This window comes from Nicotiana tabacum, chromosome 13 (assembly GCF_000715075.1).
Source record: "Nicotiana tabacum cultivar K326 chromosome 13, ASM71507v2, whole genome shotgun sequence".
NCBI lineage: Eukaryota > Viridiplantae > Streptophyta > Magnoliopsida > Solanales > Solanaceae > Nicotiana > Nicotiana tabacum.
Genome location: NC_134092.1, coordinates 100,739,681 through 100,753,367, shown reverse-complemented (window position 1 = coordinate 100,753,367; position 13,687 = coordinate 100,739,681). Strand labels below are relative to the sequence as shown.

The 13,687-nt window shown below is 37.5% G+C and overlaps 1 protein-coding gene across 1 annotated transcript; it reads right to left on the bottom strand.

Annotated features, from left to right (window-relative positions):
* Positions 1–8,351: 8,351 nt before the first annotated feature.
* On the bottom strand, positions 8,352–10,060 carry LOC142168269 (uncharacterized). The gene is made up of 2 exons (XM_075228928.1): positions 9,814–10,060; positions 8,352–9,115 (listed from the first exon to the last, which is right to left on the bottom strand). The coding sequence occupies exons 1-2, from the start codon at positions 10,058–10,060 to the stop codon at positions 8,352–8,354; spliced, it is 1,011 nt and encodes a 336-aa protein (XP_075085029.1).
* Between the last annotated feature and the right edge of the window lie 3,627 nt (positions 10,061–13,687).

Here is a 13,687-nt window from a genome sequence, read left to right as displayed (position 1 = left end):
CATTGCATTCATGGTTGGGGAGAGGGTCTTGCTCTGGGTTTCGCCCATTAAGGATATAATGAGGTTCGGGAGGAAGGGCAAGTTGATCCCTAGGTATATCGGGCCTTTTGAGATTCTTGAGAGGGTTAGAGAGGTGGCATACAGACTTGCACTACCACCTAGTCTCTCTGCATTTCATCCAGTGTTCCATGTTTCCATACTCCGGAAGTATCACATCGATCCATCTCATATGTTAGATTTCAGCTAGTCCAGTTGGACAAGGATCTATCTTATGTTGAGGAGCCAGTGGCTATTTTGGATAGGCAGGTTCGAAGGTTGAGGTCGAACAACATCGCTTCAATGAAGGTTCAGTGTAGGGGTCATCCGGTCGATGAGGAGACTTAGGAGACCAAGCATGATATGCGCAGCTGTTATCCTCATCTTTTCACCACTTCAGGTATGTTTCTATACTCATTCAAGGACGAATGTTTGTTTCAAGAGGTGGAGGATGTAACGACACGGCCGGTCATTTTGAGAGAATTAGTCCCAAACCCTTATTTATTGCTCTCTCTATTTCATTATGTGGTTACGTGACTTGCCGAGAGGTTTGATTTTTGGTTTCAGAGTGAAATCGGACACATAGTCCCTAAAATGGAAGTTTAAGTTATAGGTATTGACCGTAGTTTGATTTGTATGAAGATGACTCCAGAATGGAGTTTTGATGATTCCTATAGCTCCGTAGGGTGATTTTGATCTTAGGAGTGTGTCTGGATGTCGATGTGGAGGTCCGTAGGTGATTTCGACGTTAATTGGCGAAAGTTGGAAAATTGGATGATTTTTGGAAAGTTTGACTGGGAGTGGACTTTTTGATATCGGGGTCGGATTCCGATTCCGGAAGTTGGAGTAGGTCCGTAATGTCAATTATGACTTGTGTGCAAAATTTGAGGTCAATCGGACTTGATTTGATAGGTTTTGGCATCGAATGTTGAAGTTAGAAGTTCTAAAGTTCATTAGGCTTGAATCGGTATGCAATTTGTGTTTTTAATGTTGTTGATGTGATTTAAAGGCTCGATCAAGTCCGTATGATATTTTAGGACTTGTTGGTATATTTGGACGGGGTCCCGGAGGCCCTGGGATGTGATTCAGATTGAATCCGAAATAATATTAGACTTGTGAAAATGTTGAAGCTCCCAGCTTCTGGTGTCATCGCACCTGCGGTGGGGTTGGCTGCAGGTGCGGACTCGCAAAAGCGAGCATTTGGCCACATGTGCGAACCTGGGTTGGCCCACCTGGGATCAGAGGTGCGAGGTGAGGTCCGCATTTGCGCGTCCACAGATGCAGAGGTTTGAGCGCAGAAGCGGAAAGGCCAGAAAGGCCTGGTGATCGTAGAAGCGGACATGGTCCGTAGGAGCGCATGCACAGAAGAGCTCATATGCCCACAGGAGCGCATGCACAGAAGAGCTCCTATGCCCGCAGGAGCGAAAGTGCAGATGCGCCTTTAGTTCGTAGAAGGGGAGAGTGCGGGACCTTACTGTGGACCGCACCTGCGATGGAAATTCCGTAGGTGCGGAGCCGCAAATGCGGCTATGGCTTCGCAGAAGTGGTTTAGCTGGGCAGAAAAGACCTAATGTCGAGGGTTTGATCTCACTTTGATTTTTGGACCTAGAGAGCTCAGTTTGTGGCGATTTTTCGAGAGATTCTCAAGGAAATTATTGGGGTAAGAAATTCTCACTTGGTTTTGGCTATATTACACGAATCTATTGTTGTTTTCATCATTTAATTAGTGTTCTTAGTTGGAAATTTGAGAAAAAAATGGGAAAACTTCGTAGGCTAAAATTTAGGGATTTGAAAGGCGATTTGAGTTCGGATTTGAGTAATTCTTTTATGATTGGACTCGATATCGAATACGTGTTCAAATTTTATAAGTTTGGTCGAGATACGAGACGTGGGCCCGGGTCGACTTTTTGGGGTGATTTTTCAATTCTTTGCTAAAGTAGTAGTTTGATTATTTAAATTAGTTTCTTATAGTTATATTTGTAGTATATAATTATTTTGGCTAGATTCGAGCCGATCAGAGTTGAAAAGTCTAGGGAAAGGCATTTTTATTGATTGATTGAGCGAGATTTGAGGTAAATAACTTGTCTAACCTTTTGTGGGGGAAATTCCCCTTAGGATTTGGTACTGTTACGGTAAATTTCAATACGTGAAGGCCATGTACGCGAGGTGACGAGTGCGTACTCGGGCTAAATGTTAAAAATCTGAATTTTTGCTAAAAAGTTCCTTTTATTTCCTTAATTGAGTTACTATAGCACGTGTAGTCGCCATATTTAGCCTAATATCACATGTCTACATATCTTATCTCTTACTTGCAATTTATGCAACATGCTTAGTTGAATTACATGCTTTCCTGATTTTTGTATTGAGTCTTTAATTGTATGATCCCTTGCCGTAATTTCATTGCTCCATTGGTTATGTGTTGCATATTTACTTTTGGGACTACGAGGCGGTACCTCGGGAGCGCCCATGTTGCATATTTATTTTTGGAACTACGAGGCGGTACCTCGGGATCGCCTTGTTGTGTATTTACTTTTGGGACTACGAGGCGGTACCTCGGGAGCGTCCCTGTTGGTTACCTCTATTTGCTGTGTTGTAGTTGTTTTATTGAATCCCATGTTGTTATCTTTCTGTGAATTCTCATTGTTCATTTCTCTATAATTTTATTATATTATTATATCTTCTGTCTTGTTTTCTACTATTTTTAGTAGGGCCCTGACATGACCCCGTCATTACTCTACTGAGGTTAGGCTTGGCACTTACTCGGTACTGTTGTGTTATACTCAGTCTACACTTCTGCATATCATTTTGTGCAGATTCAGGTACTGCTTATCAGACTAGGTACCAATGAGCTAGCCCGTGCGTGGAGACTTCAAGGTACATCTGCCAGCGTTCGCAGAACTCGGAGGCCCCTCTATCTTTATTATGTTGTTTTCCTCATTTCTCATTAGACTCTGATGTATAGAGATATTTAGTATTTTTCTCTTTGGAGCTTGTGACTTATTTCTACCAGATTTTGGGAGTTGTAACTATTTTAAATCGCAGTTCTTATTTATTTCAAATGTTGAGGTTCAGTTTCAGCTTTATATTCAATTATTCCACAAAATTGTTAGGCTTACCTAGTCTTAGAGACTAGGTGCCGTCACGACATCCTACAGAGGAAAATTGGGCCGTGACAAAAATCTTGTAGCTAAATAAACATTTTTACTTCTAATTATAATTAAAAAAAGAAAGAAAATAGTTAACTTAATAATTACAACTATTTGTGATGACAAAAGTAATAACCACAAATATACAGAGACAATAAACTTATGTAGTTAACTATAACTTTTGTCATACAATTGAGGTTATCATTGCAATAATGGTATTTACAAAATTTTGTAGGTGAATATTTTTATTTCAAAGACAAAAATAAGGTTGGCCTAACAATACATATTAGTTTATGAAAAAATAATTACTATAAAAGTTAGATTTTTCCAAAATGATAGAAAAAATAGTAAGTGTATATAGATTGAAGTACTAATTAACATTCAAATAACAAAACTAAAATGCAAAAAATAATGTCCAATAATCGATCATTTTTATGCCTATTTGTAGCCTCAAGACTTATCCATTGACTTCTTATATTTATCAAACTTATTTTTTATTGAAACTTGTTATTTTTGGATATAAATTATATAAAATTCAAATTTTATTAACAATTATAGAGATATTTATATATGCTTGGACCTTTATTATTTTTCAAAGAAGTACTTAGATTAATTTCTTATATTTAGTCACTTCTTTTTAAACAAGTCTTCATATATTTAAGACTTTGATAGTTTTAGATATATATATATATATATGGTCCTTAATTATTTTTATTAAGAACTTGGATAATTTCATACGGCTGAAAATTATTTTGATCCCCCAACTTCATCTTAAAAATCAAACTCCTCCTCCAATATTTAATAATAGACATTCTACACCTTCAAACTCAATTGTATTTTTAAAATACCTATTTTACCCTCAATCTTATTAGCCTCGTCTTCTATTATTATTAAAAAAATTTAAAAGTGAAAAACAATAATCAATCGTGCATAATTTATGGAAATTGAATAATAAAAGAAATGGGTGCAATTAAAATATTAGGATAAAAGAATTTATTAGCATCAATCAAATAAAAGTTAGTGCAGTAATATAAATATAATAATTAAAAATAGAGGGAGATTTCATAATAAATTCCTAAAAGATTACATATTTATACCTTAGATGTTCTATAAATTACTATTTAGAAAATATTTAATTAATTAAGAATTAAAATTCAAAGATATATATAAACACACACACATAACAAAGAATAAAAAAGAAAGTAAAACTTAAATATATAATTAATATTAAAGTAACAATAAAAAAGAGTAACGAAATATATCATACTAAGTCCAAATTAATTTCGGGCCAATACATAATTATAACCCCTCAAGTCATGAAAATAATATCAAGTGTATTCAGGCTCCAAGCATTAACACGCACGATTTAAGTCGAGGTCGTACGACCCGATCCAGAATAATGTGTACACTACCGAGGGTCGAGGGACACGAATCATAGATGCATCTATTATACTTTCGAGGCGTTCGGCCCGCTCCACAATAAGAGATAATATGCTATGAACATCCGATTTAAAAGTTATCACAAGACTAATACACAAGGGAGCTGTCACGCCCCCAAACTGGGGTGGGACATGATTGTCACTCAACCCTTACCACTCGTTGAGTGAACCATATACTATTTGTATCAAACTTCAAGTTCAATATCAAAGAAGCTAACATGCTTAAATATTAATTCTAATCAAAAATAAAATTTTAAATACATAGCCTACGGGGGCATCCCCCGAAAATAAAATAAACGTAAAAAAAAGTTATAAATAATAGTCTGAAATGGGTCCGCTACCACTGGGATGAATCAACGGAGTCTGTAAACTGAATCTAGAATATCTCCTCTACCCACGTGCCTCATTACCTGCGTCCTCAATATCTGCCACACGACGTAGCAGGCCCAAACGGGCTAAGTACCACCAAAGGAAACCTAGTAAGTCTCATAGGCTACCTCCTAAAAAGGCGGAGCGAGACCTTCTAGGAATTATAAGAAAGAAAAGGGATATACGAAAAATCATATAAATCATATAAAATTTTACAACCAAGCAATAAGCTGGAAACTGAAACTATAAGTTAAACTATAAGCTAAAACTTAAACTTAACGTAGAAACTGAGTTATATATATATTTTATGACGTAACTTTGCAAAGTTAATTATTACGTATAATGGCCCTGCGTATGTGAGCATCTGGGAACACGTACGTGGGAGTGTCGGCCTATCTCCCCAACAAATAGTTGTCACCTACGAGCGTGGGGTAGGTAACCTTGACATCATGACACTCATGCTAGGAGAAATTGGCCACTTCTCTCTACTCAATGTGAATATCATAATTAAAGGTACATAACAACTGGAACACATAAGAATGTATTCATGTCACATAAAAGGTCGTACTGAATAAGAATAAAGTGAACTTAGTATTAGATCACGAGGAGACATGACTTAGCTTTATCTAGCATATGGAGCACAAAGGTTCTAATGGAATTCCCTACTAGGAAAGTAAACCTCAACTCACCTCATTACAAGCTCAACTTTGTCTCCACGTATCTTCTAAGCAATCACAAGTCACCAATTTCTCTAACTACATGACAATTGGGTTTAACTTAAATTAATACATGTCCAAAGAATATAACTATATACACAGTTCTCTTGTTCTAGGAAAATTTCACTTAAGTTCTAAAACACTAATTAATCCGTAATAACTCAATAAATCGATTTGAACGTTTAATCCCACAACTCATTAGAACAAGCTATAACTACGAAGTTTTCTATTTTTTTTTTTCAAACTTCATCACTGCCCAGCAATGGGTAATCATGATTTCAATAATAAATTCATGGTAAATACATCCAAGGCTCTTACTATATTGTAATAACATTATTGAATAAAGCCCAAATATTTAAAATCCTTTTACTTATTTAAAACAAAAAATCCAAATCTCAAAATCCTACTCATATCTCAATTGATAGTAGATAAACAATTATTTTTACCAGAGAAGGGTATATGGGTACGTCTGAATAAGAGTCAATCTGCCACTTTTGATTACAAAATTCTCTTGAAATTAAACACTCAAGATAACCCAAGTAGTTGCAGACTTGCGGTGAACAAGCTTGAGAAAACAGAAACTTTGTTTTCTTTCTTTCTTGAAAGTAGCCAGCGAAAGAGGCATACAATTGCCACTGATTTAGTGGACTTAATTTTCTTAAAATTTTTACTAGTGGGCATGTGGGACATAGCTAAATAATTGCCCAACTTTTTCTTTCTTTCCAGTTGCTTACTTGACTTCTCTCATCATATTTTAAACTAATATATAGGCTACTTATCCTTCATTACACTAGCTATTAAGAAATTATTCAATACACTCGGATACCAGAAAATTTCAGCAACTTTGTTTTCCAATTAAAAGTCAGGTAACTTAGTTTATTCTTACGTATATGTCCTACCATATTAGTTCATATCCTATACGCATATTATCCCAAATACTTCGCTTAAATCGTGCAAGTCCTTATACCCTTCGAGCACTTTAATCACGTTATGAACTTCGAGATTATTAAAATTTTAAGCTAGAAATTTATAGGGCTTTACATTCTCCCCCGCTTAAGAATATTCGTTCTCGAATGTGTCGTAATTGTTCTTTAGTCTAAAAGAAAGATCTTAGGACCCCAAAATTTGACTAACTCCTAAAATTTTCAAAACTTTCGGCAGAGTCTCCCTTGTAACTGGAGTTTTCCATAAATTTTCATTCTGTCTAATAACCCAATAACAATAATACTTTGCACCTCTAGCCACTCAATCCAATAATATACAACATCACGGCATACCCATATACCCGCCAAAGCCATTTTACATCTTTATAAGCACAAATATCACATAACTTTACAATCTAAATATTTTAAAGTTTAAAATGAATTATGTACCTGAAATCTCGAACAAATAAGGATATTTTTTCTTCATGGCTTTCTCTGGCTCCCACGTAGCATCCTTAGCTGAGTGGTTTCTCCATATTACTTTCACCGAAGCAACGTATTTGGTTCAAAGTCTACGAACCTGCCTGTCTATTATTGCTACAAGGGCCTCTTCATATGTCAGAGTATCATCAATCTCTATCTCCTATCTATCAAGTACATGACCCGGGTCGTGAAAGTATTGTTTCAGTATGGACACATGAAAAACTGGATGCACAGAAGATAACTCTAGAGGTAAAGCTAGTCGATAGGCTACAGGACCAATCCTTTTAAGAATTGGATAAGGCCCTATATATCTTGGGCTAAGCTTCCCTTTTCTACCAAACCTCATGATGCCCTTCATTGGAGACACTTTTAAAAATACATAGTCACCCTCTTTGAACTCAAGATCGCGACGTCTTATATCTGAGTATGACTTTTGTCGGCTTTGAGATGTTTTAAGTCGTTCCTGAATAAGTTTCACCTTTTTCAAGGCATCATGTACTATGTTTGGCCCAATAAGCTTCATTTCATCTAACTCAAACCACTCTACAGGCGAACAACATCGCCTCCCATATAGGGCCTCAAATGAGGCCATCTGAATGCTCGCTTGATAACTGTTATTATATGCGAACTCAATCAAAGGTAGATAATCATCCTTATTTCCTTTAAAATCAAGAACACATGCTTGTAACATATCTTCCAAGGTCTGAATTGTCCTCTCGGCCTGCCCGTCCGTTTGAGGGTGAAAAGTTATACTTAGATTAACTCGGGTACCGAGACCTTCTGAAAACTCCGCCAGAACTGGGCAGTAAACTGTGCACCACTGTCAGAAATAATACACATGGGAGAACCATGCAACCGAACAATCTACTTTATGTATAATGTTGCATACTGCGGTGCCATGTAGGTTATTTTGACTGGCAAAAAGTGAGCTGACTTAGTGAGTCGGTCTACTATGACCCAAATGGAGTCATGTTTCTTAAAGGTTCGCTGCAAACCCACCACAAAATCCATATTTATTCTCTCCCATTTCCATTCTAGTATTTCAATGACTTGAGCTAAGCCACCTGGCTTCTGGTCTTCAGCTTTTACTCGCTGACAAATAAGGCACTGTGATACATAATCTGCAATATCTCACTTCATATTATTCCACCAATAAACATCGCTCAAATCATGATACATTTTGGTAGAACCTGGATGTATTGAATATCTGGAGCTATGAGCTTCTACCATAATTGCCCTTCAAAGATCTTCTACATTAGTCATGCATAAGCGGCCATCAAGTCTCATCACACCATTCTCATCAAGTGCAAAATTCTTAATCTTTCCACTGAGGACACCTTCCTTGAGCTTAAGCAAGCTAGGGTCAACAAATTGTTTGGCTTTAACTTGCTCTACTAAAGTAGACTTAGTACCCATACTTGCTATCAACCTTCCATCATACTTCTCATCGAAATGAACCCCTTGTCTAGCTATTTTTTGGGATTCCTTACCTACTGGACGTTCGACCACAAACAACCTGATCAATATCCCCATGGATCTTCTGCTCAGAGCATCAGCAACCACATTCGCTTTGCCGGGATGGTATATGATATTGCATTCATAATCCTTAAGTAATTCCAACCACATGCGTTTTCTCGGGTTCAATTCTTTCTGCTTGAATATATATTTTAAACTTTTATGATCTGTATAAATGTCACATCGCTCTCCATAAAGGTAGTGACGCCATATTTTTAGAGCAAAAATAGCTGCCGCTAGCTCATGATCGTGTGTAGGAAAATTTCTCTCATGATTCTTTAACTGCCTAGAAGCATAAGCAATTACCTTATCATTATGCATAAGAACACATCTTAATCCTACTCTGGAAGCATCACAATAGATCACAAATTTACCTGTAGGGATTGGGGCTGTAGTCAACCTGTGCTTGAGTTCTTGAAAACTTTTCTCACAAGCTTCAGACCATTGGAACTTCACATTTTTCTGAGTTAACTTTGTCAACGGGGAAGCTACTAAAGAGAACCCTTATACAAAACGACGGTAGTAACCTGCCAACCCTAGAAAACTACGAATATATGTAGGGGTCGTTGGCCTAGGCCAACTCTTAACTGCTTCTATTGTTTGTGGGTCTACTCTAATGCCTTCTTTCGAGACCATGTGTCCCTAAAATGTAACTGTATCGAGCCAACATTCACATTCGGAAAATTTTGCATAAAGTTGATGGTCCTTGAGTATTTGAAGAATTGTTCTCAAGTGATTCTCATGCTCTTTCTAGCAACGAGAATATACCAAAATATCATCGATAAATACATGATCAAAGGTATCTATGAAAGGCTTGAAGACTCTATTAATTAAGTCCATAAAAGTTGTTGGTGCATTGGTCAATCCAAAATACATCACTAAAAATTCATAGTGACTATATCGAGTCTTGAAAGCCGTTTACGGGATGTCTGCTTCTCTGATTTTTAACTGATGGTATCCCGATATCAGATCTATTTTTCAGAAATACCTGGCACCCTGCAACTGATCAAATAAGTCATCTATCCTGGGTAGTGGATATTTATTTTTGATAGTAATCTTATTCAGCTGGCAGTAATCTATACACCTCCGTAGGGAACCATCTTTTTTCTTCACGAACAACACTGGAGAACCACAACGTGAAATACTAGGTCGAATAAAACCCTTATCTAAGAGGTCTTCCAACTACTTCTTGAGTTCATTAAGCTCAGATGGAGCCATTCTGTAAGGAGGAATCGAGATTGGTTGAGTTCCTGGCATGTGTCTATGCCAAACTCAATCTCCCTATCTGGTGGTATCCCTGGGAGATCATCCGGGAACGCGTCTGAAAACTCTTTCATAATCTGTATTGATTCAAGCATTGGGGAATCAGGTTTCATATCCCGCACATGTGCAAGATACACCAAACACCCGCTGCTCACTAGCTTTATAGCCATAAAGTAAGAAATAAACTTACTTACGGGCGTACCCACTTCACCTATAATTATAACTGGATCTTCCTCAATTGTCTTCGCGTGGCAATCAACTGTAGCATGACAAGAAGATAATCAGTCCATGCCAGCTATGATGTCAAATTCTACCATATCTAACAAGTTCAAATTGGCTAATGTTTCTCGGTCCTGAACTGTGATGATGTAGTTTTTGAATATATACTCAACTTTAACAGATTCCCCTATAGGTGTGGAAACCTCAAATGAAAACCTTAAGTTTTCTGGTGCTTTTCCAAACTCGACATAAATATAAGGAGACAAATAGGAAAAAGTTGAACCATGATTAACTAATACATAAGCAAGGCGACCACAAACCGAGAGAATACCTGTAATAACTCTGTTAGATGCCTCCGCATTTTTCCTGTCTAGAACTGCATAGAATTTGGCTGGTCCGCCTCCTCCCTGAGCTCCACCTCTATTGGCATCACGCCCAGTCTGAGTATTAGATGACCGAACTGGATGAGGTGCAACTATAGAATTACCCATGGATGTTGCATGTCTGGTTGGAGTTTTCCTCAGAGCTTGTCCAAGAAGTGGACAACCTCTCTTAGTATGACCCGGATCATCGCAGTGGAAACAACCTTTCTGACCCAAAAGACATTTCCCTGGATGTCTTTTGCTGCACGAAGGACATATAGGATATGAGAACCGAGGTTTGCCCTAACTAGTTGAACTTTGCCCCCGAGGGGCCTGACCCTTACTCTGCTGGCCGTATCTGAGTTGAGCTGGATAAGGAGATGAGTGAGTCGTTGATTGAATGTGAGCTGAATGATTCATGTTCTTACCCCCATCTAAAAATCCACTATAAACACCAGTTGTTCTAGCCTTCTTGCTGTTATCTCTAGCTTCCATGGCGATTTTATCAAAAGCCTCCTTCCACGTAGCGATATTGAAAACCTGAAGATAAGTCTTGTCATCCTGACGTGAAGTCATATCTTTTGCCATACGTGGATTCAAGCCTTCAATGAACCTTCTCACTTTCTCTCTCTCTGTCGGTATCAAATTAGTGCATAGTCTGACAATTTTGTAAATTCCATCTCATATTCAGTCACTGACATGGTACCATGTTTACGATGTTCAAACTGACGCCAGAGCTCATCCATTAGCCTGCTAGGCTAAAACTTGGCCCTGAAAGCTTCTTTGAACTGGGGCCAAGTAAGTGGCGGTAATATAGAATCTCTGGCCTTCTTGTAACCTCTCCATCATTATCCTGCTGCGCCCTTCAATCAAAACCCAACCAACTATGTGGCTTGTGTTTCAAGACAACCCAAAGAAATAAACAATTCATCTATCTCTTCCAAAAATAACATTGGTTCATTTGGTTTATTGATACCATTATAAGTAGGAGGGTTTAATTTCATAAAGGCATGTGGATCAATTTTTCCTGTTGGTAACTGCACTGTCTGGGCAATATTTACACGGAAAACTGGTGGTGGTACCTTGAGTAGAGCTTGAAAATCATCTCCTATAACTTCTTCATCTGAATTATGAGGGTCATGAAGAAGATCATGAACATGTGCAGCCCGACCACCAGTCGAAGGAGCTAGGGACTCCAGAAAGTCCAAAATTATGTCAATTCGATTATCCTACTAATGTGGTGGTACCCGATCATTAACAATCTGCTGAGGTGGAGCTAGTGCTTGTCTTGTGGCCCTACCATGAGCCTGATTACCTCTGGCATTTCCACCTCTACCCCTAGCATTTTGACTTATACCTCTACCTCTGTCACGTCCTCTAACTGCAGTTGGTGCTATTAGTGCGGCTTGCACCTCTGGTGCTACTTCTTGATGATTAGCAGTTGGTATATCAACATTGTTAGCAGCAGGATGAAGTTGATCTTGTTCTAACCATCTTGTTTGTGCTGAAACGAGAGATAAATGGGTGTTAGAATTCTGAAACGTTTAGCTCTAACACACGATATAAGAATCAAAGGAGATAAAGGAAAAACAAAATTCCTAACATGTCCTACAACCTCCCAAATATAAGTATGGTGCACAACATACGCATATTTGAGATTGTGCTAGACACGACTCATGACTCCCTAGAACTCCGTAAACCTGGCTACTTTGATACCGACACCAACTTGTCATGGCCCCAAACTAGGGTGTGACATGATTAGTACTCAACTCTTACCATTCATTGAGTGAACCCTGTACTATTTGTATCAAACTTCAAGTTCAATAGCAAAGAAACTAACATGATTAAATATTAATTCTAATCAAATTGCAATTCTTCAGCTGACTGATAAAATATAATAAATAAAGGATAAATCCTAAAATATTTTAATACTGACCCACTAACAAGTCATGAGCCTCTAGGATCTAAAAAATAAAATTTAAAATACATAGCCTACGGCGGCATCCCCCGAAAATAAAATAAACGTAAAAAAAAAGTTATAAGTAATAGTCTGAAAAGGGTCCGCTACCGCTGGGATGAATCAACGAAGTCTGTAAACTGAATCAATAATATCTCCTCTAGCCACGTGCCTTGTTACCTGTGTCCTCAATACATGCCACATGACGTAGCAGGCCCAAACGAGCTAAGTACCACCAAAGGATACCCAGTAAGTCTCATAGGCTACCTCCTAAAAAGGCAGAGCGAGACCTTCTAAAAATTATAAGAAAGAAAAGGGATATACGAAAAATCATATAAATCATATAAAATTTTACAACCAAGTAATAAGCTTGAAACTGAAACTATAAGCTAAACTGTAAGCTGAAACTGAAACTTAACGTAGAAATTGTACCCATAACAAATATCTGAAATAGAAATTGAGTTATATATATTTTAATACATAACTTTGCAAAGTTAATTGTTACGCATAATGGCCCTGCGTATGTGAGCATCTGGGAACACGTACGTGGGAGTGTCGGCCTATCTCCCCAACAAATAGTTGTCACCTACGAGCGTGGGGTCTATAACCATGACATCATGGCACTCACGATGGGGGAGGTTGGCCACTTCTCCCTACTCAATGTGAATATCATAATTAAAGGTACATAACAACTGGAACACATAAGAATGTATTCATGTCACATAAAAGGTCGTACTGAATAAGAATAAAGTGAACTTAGTATTAGATCACGAGGAGACATGACTTAGCTTTATCTAGCATATGGAGCACAAGGGTTCTAATGGAATTCCCTACTAGAAAAGTAAACCTCAACTCACCTTAATTACAAGCTCAACTTTGTCTCCACATATCTTCCGGGCAATCCCAAGTCACCAATTTCTCTAACTACATAACAATTGGGTTTAACTTAAATTAATACATGTCCAAAAAATACAACTATATACACAGTTCTCTTGTTCTAGGAAAATTTCACTTAGGTTCTAAAAATCTAATTAATCCGTAATAACTCAATAAATCGATTTGAACGTTTAATCCCACAACTCATGAGAACAAGCTATAACTACGAAGTTTTCTATTTTTTTTTCAAACTTCATCACTGCCTAGCAATGGGTAATCATGATTCCAATAATAAATTCATGGTAAATACATCCAAGGCTCTTACTATATTGTAATAACATTATTGAATAAAGCCCAAACATTTAAAATCCTTTTATTTATTT

What these genes read in the sequence shown, in the direction of transcription:
- LOC142168269 (XM_075228928.1), bottom strand. Translation starts at nt 10,060, where the DNA reads ATGGCTATAAAGCTAGTGAGCAGCGGGTGTTTGGTGTATCTTGCACAT. An exon ending in GAGCTTAATGAACTCAAGAA is followed by an intron (nt 9,116 to 9,813) that starts GTAGTTGGAAGA and finishes TCTCTTTAGTAG; the next exon opens with CTTCCCCGTTGACAAAGTTA.